Source organism: Propithecus coquereli, unplaced genomic scaffold (genome assembly GCF_000956105.1).
Source record: "Propithecus coquereli isolate 6110/MARCELLA unplaced genomic scaffold, Pcoq_1.0 Scaffold441, whole genome shotgun sequence".
Lineage (NCBI taxonomy): Eukaryota > Metazoa > Chordata > Mammalia > Primates > Indriidae > Propithecus > Propithecus coquereli.
This window is the reverse complement of record NW_012150186.1, coordinates 2,515,420-2,539,565: the sequence shown is the minus strand read 5'-3', so window position 1 is coordinate 2,539,565 and position 24,146 is coordinate 2,515,420. Positions and strand designations below refer to the sequence as shown.

Here is a 24,146-nt window from a genome sequence, read left to right as displayed (position 1 = left end):
GCTCTTGCTCAGGCTGGTCTCGAACTCCTGAGCTCAAACAATCCGCCCGCCTCGGCCTCCCAGAGAGCTAGGATTACAGGCATGAGCCACCGCGCCGGCCTGAGGAAAGCTTTTGATCTTTGCTTTCTTTAAGCATGCCTCTGCCCACTCTTAGTTAACTCCCACTGTTGTAGCCCCAAATAAATCAGCAAAAGAGCGTGTATGTTTTGTGTGGCCTCTTGATTTTGCAAATCTGTACTCTACTAATTTCTACCCTTTTATTGTATGACCAAGTAAATTCTTCCCCTCCCTCATACATTGTTTATTTTGGAAGTATTCTGGCATTTAGAAAAATTGAAAGAATAATAAAATTACCATCTGTATAACCTAGATTAAGCAAGTGTTAACATGCTCTATCTCTCTAGTTATTTAAGGGAATTAATGGGTGTATGTATGTGTATGCACTTCTTTTTGCTGTGCCATTTGAAAATAAGTTGTAGCCATCATGAACTTTATCCTTAAATACTTCGATCATCTGCCAAGAATAAGGTCAGTCTCTTGCTTAATCATAATATCATTATTGTACTCAAGATAATTAACAATAGTTAGCAACAGAACAGAAATTAACAGTAATATCATCTGTTTATCTGTAATCATTCTCCCTTCTCCTCCCACCCCCAATGACTTTTTGACTAATAGTTTTATAAAATGTCCCACATCTGGATTTGTCTGGTTGTTTCTTCTTGGTATCATTTAACTTGTTCTCTAACCCTTTCATTTCCCATAAACTGGAAATCAGTTGTGCCTTGTTTAGATCAAGAATAAACAGTTTTTGGCCAGAATATATATCAGAGATGATTTTAATATACTTCATGCTGTTGCGACATGAAGAACAAAATACCAGATTGTCTTACTTTAGTAGTAATGATGTGATCACTTGGTTAAGGTGATGACCAATTTTAAGATTTCTCCATGTACAAGGGTGCATTTTCTCCTTTGCAGTTAGCTGTAGGGTAATACTTGGGCAGTGTTTGAATATCCTTTTCCCTAACAACCTGTCACTTAATGGTTTAGCACCCATTAATGATATTTACCTAATTCAACTACTATGGTAGGGGCTGCAAATTGTGACTTTTCTAATTCTGTCATTCCTTTTAGTGTTAGCTGGCCTTCTTTTGTAAATAACACACTTCCCCCCACCCTGTTAGTCATTCTACTCCTGTGGATCTTTATTTATTCTCTGTGTTACTATTAGTACAGTCCCTATTTTTTTTGATGCTCAAATTGTCCAAAATTTGGCCATTGGGAGCTTCGTTAAGCTGACTCCTTTATCCTTTTGACATGTCCTCATTTGGTTTTTAGTGCTTCCTTGCTTCCTAGTCAGATAATATATCTTAGGCTCGTGTTGGATTTTACTTCTTTCCCCAAACTGCTTTTTGTCCCCAAATCATAAAGACTATCTATGTGTTTTCATACAATATAATTGTTTTCTTTTTTAAAAAAATTAGGATCATACCTATATATAATGTTCCTTGACTTGATTTTTCATTTAATGTGTTGATGATCTTTCCATGTTGATATAGATGGACTTAGTATTCTTATTTATAGGAATGGATGCATCATGCTCTTCTGCTATTGATCAGTGGATACTTAAGTTTATAATTATTTGCTATTAAACTCTCCTTATATATGAATATTTTATGTACGTGTAAATAACATTCGTAGGATAGTTACATGCCAGAGTATGCACATTAAAAATATCTTAATAAGGCTGTATACCATTTTATGCACCAAAATATGTGAAATTACTTTAACAATATTGGCTATTATCAATTGTGAATTTTTGACAATCTTTAAAATATGTAATTGTTTAATTTTGCATTTTTCTGATTATTAATGAGGTATAGTATCTTTCTGAACATTTATTGGTTATTTTTTTTTTCCAGTGACTTGGTTGCTTATATTCTCTGCTGGCTTTTTCTTAAGGTTGTTTCCCTTTCTCTAATTGACTTTTAGGTGTTATGTTAGGGATCTTGACCTTTGCCTCTCAGAGGCTGTTGTTTGTCTTTGACAATTATTTTATTTTTGATTATATGGATGTTTTCTATTTTTATGTAGTCAAATCTATCATTCTTTTTCCTTTAGACCTTCTAGGTTATAAAGTTTAAAAAGGTTAACTCAGATCTCACAGAAATTTGGTTTTGGTTCTTGTGTGAAGAATAAAGAAGTGGTCTGATTATCTGCTCCCCCCTCACCCAGTGTTGTTATCAATACGATTTGTTGAATAGCTCTTACCCTAAGTGGCCTCAGGTAATCTGTGAAAATGGTTCGCTATTCACTTGACCCAGAAAACCCCACAGAATTATGCAAGTCAGGAGATTCAAATCTTCATGTTCACTTTAAGAACACTTGTGAAACTGCCCAGACCATCAAGGGTATGCATACATGAAAATCCACCAAGCATCTGAAAGATGTCACTTTAAAGAAACAATGTGTACCTTTCCAACAATACAATGGTGGAGTTGGTGTGGTGTGCCCAGGCCAAACATTGGGGTTGAACACAGGGTAAGTGGCCCAAAGAGTGCTGAATTTTTGCTCATATGCTTAAAAATGCAGAGAGTAATGGTGAGTGTAAGGGTTTAGGTGTAGATTCTCTGGTCATTGAGCATATCAAGGTGAACAAAGCACCCAAGATGAGTCACAGAATTTAGAGAGCTCATGGTCAAATTAACCCATACATGAGCTCTCTCTGCCACATCGAGATCATCTGTACTGAAAAGGAACAAATTGTTCTAAAACCAGAAGAGGAGGTTTCCCAGAAGAAAAAGATATCCCAGAAGAAACTGAAGAAACAAAAACTTATGACATAGGAACAGATGCAACATAAAATAAATGCAAGTAGCAGTTAAAAAATGATTTATTGAATAATCCATCTCACTAACTTGAAATGCCATATAAAAAAATTCTTATAGATACGTATGTGTTTCTGTACTTTTTTCTATTGACATGTTTATTTCTTTGCCAGTACCTTACTGTTTTAATGTCTTTAGATGTATGATATATTGGCTTTCAAACTCAAATTTCTATTATAGGAGCTGGCAGGTAATATAAAGTGAAGAAGATGGAGTAAATTATTGATTAGTGACCAGCTCTGCTTTGAGCTTCAACTTCAATGCTGCTGTGTAAGAATTTGGGCCCAGTGTTGCTAGAGCTTTTGCTTTTTTAAAAAAAGAAGCCTGTCTGGACCTTGAACTTGGAGGAAAAAATAAAAATAAAAAATAAAAAAAAGAAGCCTGGAATCTATTTATGTAAATCCTCTGATTTCAAAGTATTGACAATTCATGGTTTTTACAAAATGTTGGATAGACTGAATAATACATATTCTTTGACTTCAAACAGCCTTTGGCTTTTAGTTTGGGATCTCTTAATAGATTGTTTGACAGGGCAAATCCCACTTAATTAATCTTTTTCAGAAATTTCAGTTTTTGCCTTTATTCTTATACTAATTTTACAATTGGTCAGGTTGCCAGGTGGCATTTAAAAAAAACTCTTCCTTGTATTCTGTTTGGGATCTATTAAATGTAATAGAGTAGTAATTTGGAGAAGCTTTACAGTATTACAGTTTGCCATGTGAAAACATGGTTTCATTTTATTTGTTCAGATGTAATCTTATGTTCTTCAGTGAAATGTTTTTTTTTTCTGTTGTGTACATTTCTTTTTAAAGCATTTTATTTTGCTTTTGTTGCTGTGATGGGTGGAAATTTTTTAAGATCACATTTTCTGTTTTATTGATACAAATATTCAGTCAAAATGTAATGCTTTTAATTATGCAGTGTTATTCTTGGAAAGTCATATTTGACAATTCATATGATATATTTTAATTTAGGTAGCCTTTTATTGTTTATTTATTTATTTATTTATTTTGAGACAGAGTCTCACTCTGTTGCCCGGGCTAGAGTGCCGTGGCGTCAGCCTAGCTCACAGCAACCTCAAACTCCTGGGCTCAAGCGATCCTCCTTCCTCAGCCTCTCAGGTAGCTGGGACTACAGGCACGTACCACCATGCCTGGCAAATTTTTTCTGTTTTTAGTTGTTTGGCCAATTTCTTTCTATTTTTAGTGGAGACAGGGTCTCGCTCTTGCTCAGGCTGGTCTCAAATTCCTGACCTCAAGCAATCCTCCTGCCTTGGCCTCCCAGAGTGCTAGGATTACAGGCATGAGCCACCGCACCCGGCCTTAGGTAGCCTTTTAAACTTTAAATAATAAGTTAAATTAAAACTTTTAGTTTTTTCCTCCCCCAAATACTGATTTGAATCTTCAGACAAATGAGAATTTTTGACTAAAGCCTAAGTGAAAATTTTTGACTGGAGTTTCTACGAACTGTAGAAAAGTACAGTTTTCTGAATAAATTATTTTAAATATGCTTATTTTGGACAGTGTTCCAAGTGGTACCTTTTCTAGAAAGAAACCTTTCCTGTGTTTCAAACCTGATTTAACTACCCTTAGCTACCACATTAACTCTGGGAATCTACTGTTTGTATAGTGCTTTATCCTAGTGCTTACCTGTCTTTTACTGTGTAAGTTCCTTTCTGAAAGGAACTGTAGCTTAATGTATTTGTTGTTGTTCCTGTTTTTAAATCTCCAGTATCTTACACAATACCTAGCACATAGAAGCCCACAATTAATATTTATTGAATGGAGGGACAGTAAATTGAGAGGTGGGCTGTGCGATATGTTACTTTAAAACCGCAAATCATTTTTTTCAAGCATGTTTTCTCTGTTAAAGAACCTTCCAGAGAGTGTAACACAGGGTTATAAAGAAAAGGCAAAATTTTACTGTGATTAGTAAGTAGTTTTTATCAAATAATGTTAAAGGATCCATTTGTTTAACAATATTATTGCTTAGGAGCAATCGATAATAACAGAAGAATAACAAAAGGAGAAGTGATAATTAAAATTAAATGATTTATATTGATAACATCTTTAGTAATTTCTGATCACAGCCATGTAGTCTCAGTAAATTTTTTCATTATGGGACTCATAACTGCTGTTGTGTTTGTTTGACTTCTTTCTCAGCTTACGAGGAAATATTTCGGTAAAAGCAGTTAAAAAAGAAGTAGAAAAGAAACTCCGATGTCTGCTTGCTGATTTACCACTGCCCCCTGAGCTACCAGGAGGAGATGATCTCTCAAAAAGTCCAGAGGAAAAGAAAACGGCAACACAGTTACATAGTAAAAGGAGGCCTAAGTACGTGCTTGCTTTCTACCTGCTCTTAGATTGACCAGAAAAAATTCTGGATCATCATAAATTCATAAAACCCTAAATTAAGATTTAAAATAAAAATGTATTTATTTTTTCAACTTATATGAATAAATTCTATTAGAGTTTGGAAAAAATTTTCATAATTGCTTGCATATATATTCACAATGACTAATAAAACCAAATTTAATTTTCTCTCACAGTTTGTAATGTATCAATTTCTTGGGGTATGTGTTAAAGATAATTTCTATTATTAAGATATTTAACATAGAAACACTGAAATTGGTCAAGGTGGAAGTCAGCATTCAATAAGCCCAAACAAAATTAGTAATGAGTAAGCTGCTGTGTTTTCCTTTGCTTTTAGCTCTATTTTCTCCCATAACTAAATGTATTCTTCATTTTCCAAGAGATGGAGTAGAAGAAGGTTTGAAATCTATATTCTAAATTAGCTTCAAGTAAGTGCCTAGAGAGAACTCTTTCCCTTGAAACCTGTTCCTCAATTAAGGGGGAGAAACACTGATGCTTTTTTTAACTTCTACCTAACCAAGGGAAAGTTAGATCTGATTTTAGAATTGCTGTTCAGGTAGCACCTAGTATAAGTATAAGGTCATTTTGTAGTGTGGAGTAGAAAGCTAGCAAACTTTAAAAATAGTCTCTTAATGAGTACTGTAGCTTTTTCTTTTACTTGAATTTCTGTGATCTACTAGAATATTAAAATACCATAAAATTATGTCTTTTTGAAGAATGTAAAATTTTTATCATACCTATTTATGTATCTTCTTAAGTGTAGATTCCTGAGAGTTGATTATATTGCCTTTTTTATTCTCTTAGACCGAAAAATCTTTCTGGTGTTTTTAAGATGATTTCACCCAGCTATTAGCCTAAATTTATCAGTAAGTTATTAGATTTTTGTTAACATTCATTATCAAACTTTTGTTTTTTTAAAGTAGACATATATTTTGTCGATGAATGAAAAATAAAACTTTTTGGAGGCTGTTTAGAGAACTTTGACTCTTTCTACTAATGTTGGTTTCATCTACTCATTGAAAAATTACATTTTATTTCTGAAAGCGCCCTTCATGTGAATTCTACTACTTCTCTTTCCTAGTTTAAGTACTAGTGTGCCAAAGCAGAGTCAGTATGTAGAAATGATACCTTGATTTTTATGATAACTTACATTACCAAATCATAGTGTTACCTGTTATGAAAAGGCGATCACAATTACGCAAGGGCAGGGGAAAGTAAAAGGTATAGGATTGGTGGAGGGTGAATATTGAGTTATTAAACAGTTCATTCAGTTTGCTTGATTGTATATAAAAACTTCAGAACTATATTTGATAGAATATGTGGGCCTCGCTATGGTGAAATCAAAGAAAAAGATATTGACTGGGGAAAACGCTGCGTGGATAAATTTGATATCATCGGAATTATTGGAGAAGGTACTTACGGACAAGTTTACAAGGCCAGAGATAAAGACACTGGTAAGAATGCCAAGTTCTGGGGATCTTTGGGCCTGTAGAATTTACTTTGTTTGCATTTTTCTTTTACTCTGTAGCTTTAGGAATTTTCAAAAAAGTTGAATTAAAATTTATTGTGCTTTTTGTTGCGTCTTGTTTTTAATTTTATTCTATATATGTACTTACGTAAGATGAGTTACATGTAAGTGGATGTGTATATGTATTTTTTTTTTAAGAGTTCCTTTAGAGTTTGTGATATGCTGTATGATGGGCTTTAGGTTTTCTTTTATAGTGAGTAATTCTTAAACTCTTAGTAACTGGGGGAAAAGTTATCTTGACCTGAATTAGTCTTAGTAGTAGTTCTTTTTGTCTTAATCCTTACACAGCACTTTTGTTTTAGGCAAAATTTTTTTTTTTTTCTATAGAAATTAAACTTGGAGGCCAGATTTAGCAGCTTAATCTTTCAGAATATAATCAGGAACCTGGGTGAAAGTTCTAAAAGGCCTCACAGGAGAGGAAAAAGTAACTGTCAGAAGTTATGTATTTTATTAAATAATGCTAGTATTTTATCTTTACTCATAATTTCTTAGTGAATAAACCAATAGATTTTAAAATAACGTAGCTATTTGAGGCCATTTAGTATAGGGGAGATGACCTTATGGTTAGAAACTACTGAAGGCAATTACTGCATGGAGTAATAATTGGTATTTACAATTACATATTATCAAAAAGATTAAATTATTGTAACTTTTAAAAATTGCCTGCTAAAACAAGGAATCCTACTACATTATATAAAGACTTCCATAAAAATCAATAAAATAAGTTATAATAATTAAAAAGGTAAAACTTCCTTCTTTTAGAAAATTGGTAAGAGCATTTCTTTTTTCTCCAAAGAAGTGGAATGAACACACTTTTACTATAGGGAATTTTTTCTTATAATAGGCTTTGTGTGTATGTATGTTTTATGTACTATTTAGATCTCAACTGATACGAAACTGATGAGTATCTAAAATTTAGTGTAGTGGGGAAGAATATATATTTTTGAGATAGCTAACCAGATTTTGAATACCATTTTCATTACTAGGTAACTGGGCAGCTGTGGGAAAGTAACATGTCTGACAATATTTTCTCACTGGTGCAATATACAGTTTTTCTCCTCTATTCAGAGAAATTTCATTCATACTTAAGCGTATTGGATATATTTACCCTTCCCTCCTTCACTTTTTAAAAATATAAATGGCAATGTAATATACCTACTGTTCAGCATCTTGCTTTTTTCACTAAATATATCAAAAAGGAGAGCATAAAACAATAATATATATGGACTGACCTCATTTTTTAACACTTGTATAGTATCCCATGGTTTGTATAAATATTCTTTAATTTATTTGATGAGGCACTTAATTTCTTGAACCAGACATATAATCATTTGATATGTTGGAAACTAAAATATATTTTGTGGGTTGTAATTTTGAGAAGTAGGAACAGAAATTATGAATTAAAATAAATTTAAAATTAAGAAAAGTGTCGTCTGCTGGTCAGCTGGTAACCTGATTTTATTTAATTTTTTTATAGGAGAAATGGTAGCCTTAAAAAAAGTACGTCTGGATAATGAAAAGGAAGGCTTTCCAATTACAGCAATTCGAGAAATTAAAATTCTCCGGCAGCTGACCCATCAGAGTATTATCAATATGAAGGAAATAGTGACTGATAAAGAAGACGCTTTGGATTTTAAGAAGGACAAAGGTATGTGTGCATATTTAAATAACCAATTCTTTGTAGTCATCATTGATGTTGCCAACTTGCAGATTTTGTTGTAGATATGACCATTTGAGTAATTGTTAGGTACAAGCAACTATTGCCCTAATGTGAAACTCTCTTTTTAAATTTAGTAGAGTTGAAGAATTATTTTATTTACTTCAGTGGTTTTTCAGTCACCTAAGTAAAGCGTATTTATCGGTGTTACACTTAAAGTGTTCACTAATAATATTTGTTTTTTTGAGCATCAATGTATAATTTTTAGTCTTTATTTTTTAGTGATGGACAAAACAGTTCATAGTAGTTTTAGAGTATATTTACCCGACATTTTTATGTTATAAATGCCCTAACATACAAGGGAACTTTATGGTCGGCATTTTAATTATTTCTAAAAATGTGAAGGCAAAAATTTTACTGGAAATTGCCTGTAATAAACTATAGTGGTGTATATATATGGCTGTCTTTTAGCAGAAAAGCAAACATGAAATTAGCCTGCTTGTTAAATTAGTACTCATAGGGCATGTGATGGGTGAAAGAAATGGCTTACTACCAGTGTAAGTAAGGGTTTAGAACTAAATCTGTGCTTTTCAAACAGCAAAATTCTTTATTCAAACTAAATCTAATATAAAACAGATTAAAGTAGGTATGTTCTGATTCAACCATGGTACTTAGCCTCCTTTCCTCACTGGCTACACACACATAACACACAATCTTATTCTTCTTGGGAACACAGTTTGAAAATGATTGATATGATATATGGCAATTATTTTGCATAAAGGAACTGTCTGAAAGTATTCTGTATGCAGTGTGGAGATCAGAATCATCTTTTTAATTGATGTCACATCTATCAGCTTTTGTCCATAATAAAGCTTGTCTTTCTTAGCTTGACATTGAACCTGGTTTGTCTTTTTAACCTTATTTTTCATTACTTACTGTGTAGTAGAAAGGGTACTGGTTTGACTTGAGTTAGAATGTCTGGGATTTGAGACATAGTGTATTAGCAGTGTGACCATATTAGCAAGGCTTTTGGCCTTCCTGAGCCTGTTATCCCTTCATCTGTAAAAAGGAAATGTTATCTCTCTTACTGCTTAGTAAGAATTAAATTAAGACCTCCAAACATGAAGGGATTGCAAATGTTATTTATTTTGCATTAACCTCGTGCTTTAGCCAAATTAGTATATTTGCCTTTCTTCCAGCATACCCTGGACCTCCTGGTTTTTCAGTCTGTGAGATCACCTCCCTACCTATGTCTCCAATCTCATCTGTGCCATTTTTGATTGCTCACCAAGCTTCAGTCTCCTTGGTCTTTGAGGTCCACAAATACGCCAACTTTTCTGTCATAAATTCATTAACACGTACTGCTTCTCTGAGCTTAAATAAAAGACACACACACACACGCGCGCGCGCGTGCACACACACACACACACACACACACACACTTGATTTGAAAGGCTAACTTCCTACCCCCAAGGTCTTAGCCTGAATGTTGCTTCATTCATGTGTAAGGCCTTACCTGACCAATCTTCCCACTTTCCATTTCATACAGACACATAAAATGTAAACTTTTCCCAGTAAGTGAGAATAATTACAATGATTTGTTAATTATGTGTTTTTCTACATACAGATGGGAACCATACCTGTTTTATTCACTGTTATGCCTCCTAGCTAGCTTACTACCTGTGAACATATAAAGTATTCATTGTCTTCCTTGTATTATATTTATGGTCATAATTTATTTTCTTTATCAGATTATAAATTCTCTGCAGCCTTTGTTTTATTTTGATTCCTCCACAATGCCTAGCACTTTATTTTATAAATGATAGATTTTCATGTCTTTGTACCCATCATCATCTTTCTTCCTACCATAATCCTGTTTGTGCTTGCATAAGTCTTGATAAATAAGAATGCATTTTACTATGTGAGAAGTTACATTTAGGCATCTGGAGTTAGTTAAATATATTAGAGTATGTGAGAAGGTATAAAATTTAAAACATAATCGTTTCTAAATGAATCTAATAATTTTGATGGGAACTATGAGGAGGAAGCATGATTTGGTGAAAAGGAAACTAGATTTGGATTCCTTGGGTTCTAATCCTGACCATGCTAGCAGTGTGACATTATATTAATTTTGATTTGCTGTGCTCTGTTGTTGTATTGTAGCAGAAAGACAGTTCAGGAATGTTGGTTTAACACTGTGGGCTAGTCTAATATGAGTATGTTAGGATTTGTAAATGTGAAAATATTAAGCTGTATACTAAAAACAATTTAAATATGAAAATTATAAACAGTACTAAATCAAGTAAAAATTAACTTATAAAAATGTAAACATTTGAATTATTGTAACACAGGCCGTTAGCTATATAAGAAAAACACCACAAAAGTATTTATTGAAAAGTTGGCTGTACTTAAGAATGAGGAAAAGTTAATCATGAAAAGTTGAAAGTGAAATATTACTTGATCTTAAAAGAAATCATTGTACTTAAAAAAACAGAGGATTAAGTGGTATCAACAAGTCATGGGGGTATTTGTGTGCAAAAACTTACAGATGCTGAAGAAGCTTTTTCTGAACTAATCGGGAATGGACAGAGAATAAACTAATTCTAAGTTTTCTTCCTAACTCTTTCATCTTCAGACAGTTTCATCTCTTTTTAATGACTTTGAGGGGATCTTTGAACCTATTTGTCTGTTTTTTTAACTTTTTTATTGTTAGCAAGGTGGAGTATTTGTTTCAAAGAAAACTTTTCCTGGTTCGCTAGATACTCAGTTTCTTCATGTGTGGAAGGAGAGTGAGATGCAGTTACCTGTATTAATTTTCGTATTTATGTTCATATTCACTGTTCAAGGTAGCTTTGAATGAGAGTATGAATTATTTTGCAGCAGAAGCTTTGCTTTCTTGTTTTGTTCCTTCCGCTGAGGATTATAAACTTATAGAAAAATACTTTCTGAATGAGTATAATAACATTCAATTAAAATTAAAAATTTTAATGCAGTTTATAGTTTTCTGGGTATAGAAGACTTGTTTTGCAGTTGTATGCAGTATGAAATAAAAACTTGACTAATGACTCAAGTTACCATATATTATATTTTTGATCTCTGTCTGAAGATGTAAATATTTCAGTATTTAGATTAACAAAACCCAAAAACTGAAATCATGATTTCATTCCAACAAAATAGTGTTTTGTCCTTAACAAACTAGGTGTAGGAGGAACATACCTCAAAATAATAAAAGCCATATATGACAGACTCACATCCAACATCATACTGAATGGGATAAAGTTCAAAAGCATTCTCTCTAAGAACTGGAACAAAGCAAGGATGCCCACTTTCACCACTTCCGCTTAACATAGTACTGGAAGTCCTAGCCAGAGAACTCAGGGAAGAGAAAGAAAATAAAGGGCATCCAAATTGGAAAAGAAGAGGTCAAACTATCCCTGGTTGCTGATGATAGGATCTTATATCTAGAAAACCCTAAGGATTCCTCCAAAAGACTCCTAGAATTGATAAATAAATTCAGTAAAGTCTCAGGTTACAAAAGTAATGTATACAAATCAGTAGCATTTCAATATACTAACAGCGAAGCTGAGAATCAAATCAAGAACTCACTACCATTTATAATAGGTGCAAAAAAAAAAATTAAGTACCTAGGAATACACTTAGCCAAGGAGGTGAAAGATCGCTATAAGAACTAAAAAACACTGATGAAATATTAATAAATCATTGATGATATAACAAATGGAAAAAAACATCCCATGCTTGTGGATTAGAAGAACCAACATTGTGAAAATATCTATACTGCCCCAAGTGACTTACAGATTCTCTGCATTCCCATCAAAATACCAATGTCATTTTTCACAGAATTAGAAGAAAGAATCCTAAATTTCATATGGAATCAAAAAAGAGGCAAATAGCCAAAGTAATCCTAGGCAAAAAGAACAAATGTAGAGGTACCATATTACCAGACTTAAATTATATTGATACTACAAAGCTATAGTAACTAAAACAGCCTGGTACTGTTGTAAAAGTAGACACATAGATCAGTGGAGTAGGGTAGAGAACCCAGAAATAACACCACACACTTAAAACCAATTGATCATCAACAAAGCAGACACTGAGGAAAGGACACCCTATTCCATAAATGGTGCTGGGAAAATTGGGGGAGCTACATGCAGAAGAATGAAACTGGATTCCTATCTCTCACCATACACAAAAATTAATTCAAGATGGATTAAGACTTAAATGTAAGACCTGAAACCATAAAAATTCTAGAAGAAAACTTAGGAAAAACTCTTTTGGACATCTGGCTTGACAAAGCATTTATGACTAATATCCCAAAAGCAAATGCAACAAAAACAAAAATAAATAAATGGAACTTACTAAACTAAAAAGGTTTTGCACAACAAAGGAAATATTCAGCAAAGTAAATAGACAACCTACACAATGGAAGAAAATATTCACAAACTATAAACTGACAAAGAAGTAATATCCAGAATCTACAAGGAATTCAAACAAATCAGCAAGAAGAAAAAAAATAACCCCATTACAAAGTGGGCAAAAGATTTGAACAGATATTTTTCAAAAGAATATAAACAAATGGCCCACAGACATAAAAAAAAGTTCAATGTCACTAATTGTCAGGGAAATGCAAATTAAAACCACAGTGAGGTACCTACCACCTTCCCTCTGTCAGAATGGTCATTATTAAAAAGTCAAAAAACAACAGATGCTGGTGCAGATATAGTGAAAAGGGAATGCTTATGCACTGATGGTGGGAATGTAAATTATTAATAATAGAACTTTATGGAAAACAGTTTGGAGATTTCTTGAGGAACTAAAAGTGGATCTACTATGTGATCCAGTAATCCCACCACTGGATATCTGCCCAAAGGAAAAGAAGTCATTACGTTAGAAAGACACGTGTGTGTTTATAGGAGCATAACTCACAATTCCAAAGATGTGATATCATCCTAAGTGCCCACCAGCTGATGAGTGGATAAAGAAAATGCGGTATATATACACCATGGAATACTGCTTAGCCATTAACAAGAAGGAAGTAATGTCTTTTGCAGCAGCTTGGATGGAATTGGAGGCCATTATCCTAAGAGAAGTAACCCGGAACAAAAAAACCCAAATATCACATGTTCTCACTTATAAGTGGGAACTGAGCAATGGGTATGCACAGTCATTCAGAATGACTTAATGAATATTGGGGACTAAGGTGGTGGAGGGTGTGGGATGAAAAGTTACCTATTGGGTTTAATGTTTACTGTTCAAGTGACAGGTAAATTAAAAGCATAAACTTCTCCACTATGCAATTCATCTATATGACAAAACACCGCTTGTACCCCTAAATCTACTTAAATAAAAAATGAAAAAAAATAGTGTTTTGTTACTTAAAGTTAACATGGTATTCTGGAGAGCCAAACACCACTATTATAAATGCTACACACAAATTAACTTATTTATAATACTTTGAATATTAGCATTTGTATAGTGTTGGAATTTGAGCACTCTGATTTGGAATTTTCCTAAAAATCAAGAAAACAATATTCTGTAGTAAACGCCTGTGACAACGTGCCACTATTTGGTCCAAGGAAGAAGTCCTCATATGTTACATTTTCTATAGTGTCCAGTTCTCACATGGAGTATTAGATGCTCCCCTGTACTTGAATTACACATAGTTCTGTAATAGGATTTTCTGTTTCAACTTGTCATTATGTTTTCATCTCTTACTCCTACTGAATTTCTGAGGGCAGGGACTGGATTTTATTCTACTTTGTATTCGTAGTGTGTAACATACAGTTGATTATCACTAAATTTTGAGTAACTAAGTGAATGAAATGCAGAGGTGGGAAGGTTTTGTGGAATAGGTGGAATGTAAGAGGTGGGTGCAGTTTTTATAGGTAGGGAGGAGGGCATTATAATTACTATTGTAATTAATTTGTTTTTACAAGGCAGTGAAGGATTGGCATATCCCCTGAAGAATATCTTGCTTAAAAATTACTTTCCCTATCTCATTTTCTTAAAAGTCTGAACCCATTTTCCCACAGTATAGAACTGCGAATATCTCCTAAGGTTTGTGAAGAGAGCAACATTGATTGATTTGTTCATTGTTTCATTTCACAAATGTCAATTGTGTTAGGTTTTAGACCTGGGCTGGCCAATGCAGTAGCTACTAGCCACATGTGACTAGTTAAGTTTAAATTAATGAATATTAAATTAAAATTAAAAGTTTAGTTCTTTCAGTACATTACCCACGTTTCAAGTGCTCTGTATCTTTGTGTGGCTACTGGCTACATTTTTCATAGTGCTGGTATAGGACACTTCCATCATCTCAGCTTTGAATAGTGCTTGTCTAGATACTGTAGATACACCAAAAAACCCAAGCTCAATAAAAACCTATCTGGTCCTTGACCTCAACCTAGTTCTGGGAATCAGAAGGATCAGCAAGCACTGCTAGTGTTAAATCAGACTAATATGTGAATGACAAACCTGTTTCTGCCTAGAAGTTTTTCCGTATTGTTAACTCAGTTAATCTATAATTTTTGGAATTTCAGTTGTAGGTGTTGAGTTTCAAAAGCAGTGAAAACATTTAAACAATATGAGCTGTGGAACCTGCCAAATAAATAAGAGAGCTTTGCTAAGGAGTCTGTTCTTAGCAACTGTAAACTATGTCTCTCTTTTTTTCCCCCACACCTAAAAAAAGAAATGAATTTGCAGGTGTTTTTATTAAAAATAAAATGTTCCTGTAGCGATGTGGTCTCCATTAGCATATTGAAGCAGGGTTGCAAGTTGCCTGTAAATTTAAAGATTTTTTTCTAGTGGGACCTGCCTACATTGTGTTATTCATTATGTCATGTAAAAGATAAAACTTATAAAATAGTGTCAGTTCTACATTTTCATTTGTATCCAGAATTTTATGTGAAATTTCCAATTAAGGTTTATGGTCAGAGATCCATAGTTTTAAGATTCTATCCCATCTATTCGTGTAGCACTATTACTGTGTAGAGGTAGTAGCTTTTTGGATGGGACAGAAGAGGAGAAAGAAGAATGTTAATGTGTAGGTTTTCTTTACTTGATTATAAAAGTAATGTTTATTGTTGTATATTTGAAAAGTTATAAAGAAGAAAATAAAATGACCCCGATATTTATCACTATCATGATTTTTCTGTATTTTTCCCTAGTGTCTCTTTTTTTATATAAAATGTGATGACTTATTACCAAATTGAGGTTCTGCTTCTTTCATTAAGTCTTCTTTAATAAATTTCTTTTTGTAATTGCATAATATGTCACTTGGATGAATTATATTTCATTCCTCCATTGTTGCGTATTTAGGTTCTTTTGGGCATTTCTCTGTAGTTTCCTGTATTGAAATTTTACACTCAGAGATTCTAGATGGTGCATACAGCCATTTGTATACCTTTAGCTAAACAAGAGATTTTTATCTCCTAACAAAAGTCTTCATAATCAACTGAGAATTACTGTTTTGGTTAGAAGTGAAGCATTGAGGATAAAGGTCTTATATGATGAGCAGATATCCCATCAATATATCAGTATCCCATCAATATACCTAGACTTTGGAACCATGTTTCCTTCTATTCTGAATGTCCTTAGGCATGAAGGTTTCTTGTTTTTTGTTTTTTTGAAACATCTGATTAATTCCTTAAATAGATCAATGAGAATAGAATTACTGGGTCAAAGGTATTGAACTCTGAAATTTTTTGACACATATTACCAAGTTGTTTTCCAGAAAGAAGATGCCAATTTATACTCCCTAATATAAGGCAGTACACTCAACAATCTAGGAATAAAGGGAATAGCCTCAACCTGATAAAGGGCATTTATGGAAAACAAGGATGTCTGTTCTTGTCATTTCTATTCAACAGTGTACTAGAGGTTCTTGCCAGGGCACCTGGCAAGAAAATTAAATTTAAAGTATCTAGATTGGAAAGGAAGAAGTAAAACTATCTTTAGTTAGCATGTGTGTGTGAAAATATGAAAAATCCTGTGGAATCCACTAAAATATTAGAACTAATAAATGAGATCAGCATGGTGGCAGGATGCAAGATCAATACACAAAAACAGCTCTTCTGTACACAAGCAATAAACAGTCCAAAGTGAAACTAAGAAAACAATTTAATTTATAAAAGCTTAAAAAGAATAAAATATCTAAGAATAGATTGACAAAAGAAGTATAAGTCTTGTACTTTGAAAACTAGAAAACATCATTGAAAGAATTTAAAGAAGACCTGATTAAATGAAAAGGCATTGCATGTTCATGGATTAGAAAACTTGGTATTATTAAGATGACAGTACTTCCCAAATTCATCTACATATTCAACACAGTTCCTGTCATATCACAGCTGGCTTCTTTTCATAATCTGACAAGACGATCCTAAAATTTATATGAAAGTTCAGGAGAGCCAGAATAGCCAAAAAATCTTTGAATCTTTTGCCCTTAAAACAGAAGGGCAAAGTTGGAGAGAGACCTTACACTTCTCAATTTCAAATTTTACTATTAGGTTATTAAGTAGGTGTCCAATTTCCTTAAGTACTAAGATTGACAGTTGATATCTCTGACATTTCACTTTGACACTTCTTGGTTTTTGTTGTTTTTTTTTTTTAAATGTGAAGTTACATCCTCATTCTTTCAAACGTATGCTTTGGCTTGTGATTATCTTTCAGATTTTTTTTTTTTAAAGCAATTTTTGTGAAACCATAGATAAATCAAAAATTCATGTTATTTTTGAATATGAGTTCCATGGTGGAACCAATGCAGTGCAGACAACTCAAAATATTAATGAAGTGTTTGGGAAGGATGTGACTAATGAAGACACAGTATGTCGATGGTGTGAGAAGTTCCATTCTGGTGATTTTTTTTTTTTGTGAGACAGAGTCTCACGCGGTTGCCCGGAGTAGAGTGCCGTGGCGTAAGCCTAGCTCACAGCAACCTCGAACTCCCGGGATCGAGCAATCCTCCTGCCTCAGCCTCCCAAGTAGCTGGGACTACAGACATGTACCACCATGCCCGGCTAATTTTTTCTATATAGATTTTTAGTTGTCCAGATAATTTCTTTCTATTTTTAGTAGAGACAGGGTCTCGTTCTTGCTCAGAGCTGGTCTCGAATTCCTGACCTTCAGCGATCCACCCGCCTCGGCCTCCCAGAGTGCTAGGCATTCTGGTGATTTTAATCTTGAAAATGAGCCACGTGGTTGACCGTAAGACCAAGGTGTATAATGATGAGCTAAAAGCTATAGTGGAAGTGAATCCATCTCAACCTATGTGTAAATTAGCAGCAGGATTTTATGTTAATATTCAATAGTATTGGACCATTTGAAACAAATGGACAAGGTAAAGAAGCTGGATAGATGAGTACAGCATGAATTAAATGGGCGTCAGAAGAGAATTCTTCTCAAGGCTTGCCTTTCTTTGCTGTCAACATAAAGGCGAACCATTTCTATACCGTATTGTTACGTATAATGAAAAATGGATTCTTTTTTGACAATGGCAAGCATTCTGCACACGATGGTTAGATAAAGTGCTGAAACACAGTCTAAAACCGAATATTTATCAGAAAAAGCTCATGGTATCTGGTGGTCTAGCGCTGGTATTATCCACTACAGCTTCATGAAACCTGGTCAGTGAATTACAATGGCTGTCTACTGCAACCAGGTGGATGAAATGATGGGGATGCTTGTGATTAAGCAGCTGAGATTGGTCAACAGAGACAGGCCAATCCTCTTGCAAGACCACATGTTGCAAAAAAGAACGCTGCACAAACCATAGCACCTGGACTTGGAAGCTCTCTGTCATCCACCATATTCACCAGACCTTGCACCAGCTGACTACCACTTCTTCCAGGCTTTGGACCACTTCCTACAAGGAAAAATATTCAGTTCTCAACAAGCTATGGAAAACGCTTTCCGCGATTTCATGGCCACTCGCTCTCTAGGCTTCTTTGCGGCTAGCATAAACAAACTACCATTAAGATGACAAAACGGTGTTGATAGTTTAGGCATATACTTTGATTAATTGTAGTGCTGCTTGTTTGAAATATGATAAACTAAACTTTTGATTCGAAATCGGACATTTCACAAATAATGACCTAATACAAAGCTAAAATGATCAATGTTGTTGGGTACTGGCATTAAGATAAACATGTAAATCAATAATAAAATCGAGAGCCTAGAAATAGCCTCTCTCATTTATATAGGATCACTGGATTTTGACAAGGGTGCCAGGACAATTCAGTGGGAAAGAATAGCTTTCTCAACAGCTGTTGCTAATACAGTTGGATATCCACATGCAAAAGATTGAAGTTGGACCCCTTCGTCATACCATGCACAATAATTAACTTGAAACTGATCAGTGACTTAAATATAAGAGCTAAAACCATAAAACTCTTGGGAGAAAATATAGGAATAAATCTTTGTGATCTTGGATTAGGCAAAACCTTATTAGATATGACACAAAAAACAAGCAATAAAGGGAAAAATAAATTGGACTTCATTAAAATAAAAAACTTTTGTCCTTTAGAGCTGCAGTCCCCAACTCCTGGGCCCCCAAGTACTGGTCCATGGCCTGTTAGGAACTGGCTGTACAGCAAGAGGTGAGCAGTCCTGAGCAAGTAAAGCTTCATTTGTATTTACAGCCACTCCTCATCGCTGGCATCACCACATAAGCTCCACCTGCTGTCAGATCAGCAGCAGCATTAGCTTCTCAAAGGAGCGTGAACCTGACTATAACTGCACATGGGAGGGATCTAGGTTGCAAGCTCCTCGTGAGAATCTAATGCCTGGTGATCTGAGGTGGAGCTGATGCAGATACTAGCTCTGGGGAGTGGCTGCAAATACAGATTATCGTTAGCAGAGGGGTTTGGCTGCATAATAAATGTTATGCGCTGGAATCATCCCAAAACCATTCCCCGCCTTTCTGCCCCTCTCCCCCACCAGGTCTGTGGAAAAATTGTGTTCCATGAAATTGGTTCCTGGTGCCAAAAAGGTTGGGGAGTGCTGCAGAGGACAGTATCATGAAAATGAAAAGACAGCCTATAGAATGGGAGAAAATATTTGTAAATCGTATGTCTGATAAGGAATGAACTCTTACAACTAATTAATAAAAAAGACAGCCTGATTAAAATGTGGGCAAATATCTGAATAGATATTTCTTCAGAGAAGTTAATGCAAATTGCCAATAAACACATGAAAAGATGTTCAACATCATAGCCATTAGGGAAATGCAAATCAAACCTGCAATGAGATATCACTTCATACCCATTAGGATGGCTATTATAAAAAACAAAACAAAATAACAAGGAAAAAAAAAGAAAATAAATGTTGGTGAGGATATGCAGAAATCGGAACCCTTACTTATTGCTGATGGGAATGTACAACAGTGTGGCTACTGTAGAAAACAGTGTAGCAGTTCCTCAAAAAAATTAGAAATATAATTACCGTGTAATCCAGCAATTCTGCTACTGGGTATATACCCAAAAGAATTGAATTCAGCATCTCAAACATGATCTTTTTAAGCTCATGTTTATAGCAGCATTATTCACAATACCCAAAAGGTGGAAGCAACCCAAGTGTCCTTGGATGGAAGAATTGATAAGCGAAATGTGGTATGTACATACAATGAAATGTTGTTTAGCCTTGAAAAGGAAGGAAATGTAGTACGCATGCTACAAGGTGGATGTACGTTAAGGACATTATATTATGTGAAGTAAGCCAGTCATGAAGGACAAATACTGTATGTGTGATTCCATTTATATGAGGTACCTAGGGTAGTAAAATTTATAGACAGAAAGTAAAATGATGTTGCCAGGAACTGGAAAGAGGGGGCAATGGGGAGATTTTTGTTTTGTTTTTTTTAATTTTTTTGAAACAGAGTCTCACTCTGTTGCCCTGAATAGAGTGCCATGGTGTTAGCCTAGCTCACAGCAACTTCAAACTCCTGGGCTCAAGCAATCCTCCTGCTTCAGCCTCCTGAGTAGCTGGGACTACAGGTGCGCACCATGGCACCCAGGTAATTTTTCTATTTTTAGTAGAGACGGGGTCTCGCTTTTGCTCAGGCTGGTCTTGAACTCCTGAGCTCAAGCTATCCTCCTGCCTTGGCCTTCCAGAGCGCTAGGATTACAGGTGTGAGCCACCTCACCCGGCCGGAATGGAGAGTTATTGTTTAATGGGTACAGAGTTTCAGTTTTTCAAAATGAAAAAAGTTCTGGAGATGTATGGTGGTGTACAACAATGTGAATATACTAACACCACTGAACTATACACTTAAAAATGATTAAGATGGTAACTTTTATGTTACGTGCATTTCACCTCAATTTTTTAAAGTAAAAAAAAGAATAAAGTGATACATGCTACCGTATGGATAAACTGAGAAAATATTATGTTAATTGTAAGAAGCTATTCAGAAAAGACTGTGTATTATATGATTCCATTTATATGAAATGTCTAAAATAGGCAAATCCATACAGACAGAAAGTAGATTGGTGGTTGCCAGAGACAGGGGGAGGGGTCTGGAAATGAGGAGTGACTGCTAATAGGTATGAGGTTTCTTTCTGGGGTGATGAAAATGTCTAAAATTCATTGTGATGATTGTAGAACTCTGTGAATACACTCAAACCAATTGTGTATTTCTTAAGTGGGTCAGTGTACAATAAGTGAATAATGTCTAAACAAACCTGTTATTCAAGGGAGAAACCATAACTGGCTCTCAAGAATTTTCAGTTTGGTGAAAATATTGTGTGAATTGAGAGGGATAAACGTTGTTGGGGGAATTGTCTGATATAAAAGATGAGGCTGGAAAGGTAGGTGAGTGCCCAGAATGATGCTTAACCTCAAATACTCTTCCAAGGATGCAAAATATTAAGTAATTTTTACTTCAGACAAAAATAGTGCAGAGCATTTCAACCAGCATTTTTAGTGATTTTATCTCATCTTTGGCAATTTGATAGGCAAAAAATGATATCTTTTTAATATTTTTTTTTATTACTGTGGAGCTTGAATCGTTTCTTGTACTTAGAGGCCATTTATATTTCTTTATCCATGTGTTGCCTGTTTAGGTCCTTTGCCCATTTTTTTTTTTTTTTTTTACTAAGGTATTAGTGTTTTTCTAAATTGATTCTAAATATATTTTTTACATTATAGGAATGTTCATCTTTTGACTGAATGACATTAAAAACTATCCAGGCATCTGGTTTTCTTGTTCTCCATATGTTTCTTATGTTAGTGCTCAGTAATGTTTTGGCAGGGTTGAATTGAAAAGAAAAATAATATAAACAGATTATAGTCTGTTTCAGAATAACCAAATCTTTCATGATTGTGAATTTTGCTTAATCAGTTGAAGATATAGAAAGATGTTTCAGTTGTGGTTAGTAAGATACACTGAACAATGCTTTTAAAGAAAAAAATTAAAATCTTAATTTGAATGACTTTATACTGTGAGTTACAAGGAAATGTGGTTAGCCCCATGTGTTGAAATTTAAACAACATAAAGAGATCAAAATGTGTTACGTACCATTAGGAAATGATCTGTGGCAAAAGGATTGTCAGGAGTTAGGGAAAAAGAATCTGTGGAAAAGTAGGGAATGGGTAGATAGGAATGGAAAGAAGGTTGGGGGTGCCTTTCCCCAGTCACTGTTGTCTGAATATGTGAACAAAAAATAAGTGCTTTTAGAACAGGCATTATAAGGTAATGGTAATACGTGTAATGGTTAAGAGCATGAGTTAGAATCCTGCTGTTTTTTTACTTTGTGTTTCTCTCATCTGGAAACTGATGGTAATAATACCTGACTCATAGGTTTGTTGTGATTATGTAATGAAATAATGCATGTGAAGTACCTCACGTAGAATATGGCACGTTGTAAGCACACAGCAGTAAAATTGGCTATTATAGCTTAGTGGTAGACTGATCATGAGGGCAGAATTAGATCACTAATAGAATAATTGTTAGAGAGGAAGTTGTTTTGGAAGGAATGAATATTTTAGTTTTAGTCCTCCAGTGAAATTTCATTATGTGGAGATCAGACATCAGGAATGAAGTTGATCCAGAAGTTAAATGAAACATTTTCTTCCTCCCCTCCCCTTCCCCTCTTTCTCACTCTTTCTTTTACCTACCTATCTACCTTCCTTCCTTCCTTTTTCTTCCTTCCCTCCCTCCCTCCCTTCTTTTCTTGCTTGCTTTCTTGTCTGCCTCCCTTCCTCCTCTCCCCTTCCCTCCCTTCCACCTCCCTCCCTTCCTTCCTTCCTTTCTTCAGTGACAATACCTTGATGAAACTTTTTCTGAAAGCTTAGCAGTGTCTAATTATTACAAGTAAAAGTTGTCAAGGAAAGTGAAGACCTTCAGTCATATCTGACTGACTATAAGTGATTGGTTAAGCCACCCGCAAGAAAAACGTGAGTCGTTGGTTGCTTGGTTGCAATCAAACTCAAACAGGCAGTCAAAGGAGGAAAGATGAGTGAAACTCTGTAACAGACAATAAGAGAGATGCAAATAGCTGAAGCCTTTGTGTGGGTTAGAAATGGAGAGTAGAGGAGAAATTACTGAGCAGATGCTGTGACATTGAGATTACTGTGACCAAAAAGAGAGTTCTGCAGAGGGAAGAATGCTGGCCATGAAAAATGGAAGTGGCAGAGTGCCATCAAGGGCACATTAAACTAAAAGTTACCTGTTGTGTTGCTGTACAGATTGTAAGCCCTCTCTGAAAAAGCTAATAATTAACTGCTGTTTCTTCATGGTGAGAGGAAGGATAGTACAGTCAGATTGTGGAATTGCCACTTAGTAGTTGTATGAGCATAGGTAAATTATTTAATGTCTCTGAGCCTTGTGTTACAAAGAGGTAATTGTGTTCTTTGGGATGTTATGAGACTTAAATGAGATAATATGTGAAGTATTTTCACCTCTGTAATAGTTTACCATTCTTTCTTTATGGTTACCATTAGAGTCAACCTGTATATACTAGGATATCACTCTTACTATGCCATGTTATAGGAGAGACTTTTTATGGAGTAGTTGACCCATTATGCAAGTACCATATAAGACTTTTTTCTCATTTCTTTTAGTTGTGTTTAAAATTTTGTTGAAAGTCAAGTGTTAGAGTTTGGGAGGTATTATGCCAGATGTTGGATTTTTAAGAGGATGTCATCTGATGCTGAAAGGAAACATGAGTTGTGTCATAACTGTTCTTTTAAACACATAGACACAGTTCTCTTTTATAGCTCATAAAAGATTTTCTATAAAAGGACATAAACATAGAATAAGAAAAAAATTTTCCAGTAAATGTAAGAAAAAATATTCAGCTTCACTATAATAAAATAAATGTAATTTAAATGGGGTATAATTTTTACCTTTCAAAAACTGGTAGTGTTTTTAAAAGAACCTTTCTTTCTTGATTTTTTCTGAATTACAAAACTAAAACATTTGGTTTAATTAAAAGATTGGACACAAAACTTACTTTCTCCCACCAATCCCCTTTACTGCTTCTCTTAAAAAACAAAAGCAAAAACACTGGAAATAGAGAAATAAAAAGCATAAATGACTAGAAAGGGGGTATGTGCCGAATTTTACCACACCTACAAAGAAGCACTGGTGCCTATCCTGCAGAAATTATTCCACAGCATCGAGAAGGATGGATTCCTCCCCAACACATTTTATGAAGCCAACATAACCCTGATACCAAAACCAGGAAAGG

At 34.5% G+C, this 24,146-nt stretch overlaps 1 protein-coding gene and 1 pseudogene across 3 annotated transcripts in view; both read left to right on the top strand.

Annotated features, from left to right (window-relative positions):
* CDK13 (cyclin-dependent kinase 13) overlaps positions 1-24,146 on the top strand; it is a 115,380-nt gene that overhangs the window by 29,174 nt on the left and 62,060 nt on the right. For all 3 annotated transcript variants that reach the window (XM_012654537.1, XM_012654535.1, XM_012654536.1), the window contains exons 3-5: positions 5,054-5,224; positions 6,578-6,717; positions 8,269-8,439. In XM_012654537.1, the coding sequence (XP_012509991.1) occupies positions 5,054-5,224; positions 6,578-6,717; positions 8,269-8,439 (482 nt within the window). The remainder of the gene's footprint in view (positions 1-5,053; positions 5,225-6,577; positions 6,718-8,268; positions 8,440-24,146) is intronic.
* Positions 2,275-2,849, top strand: LOC105818507 (annotated as a pseudogene).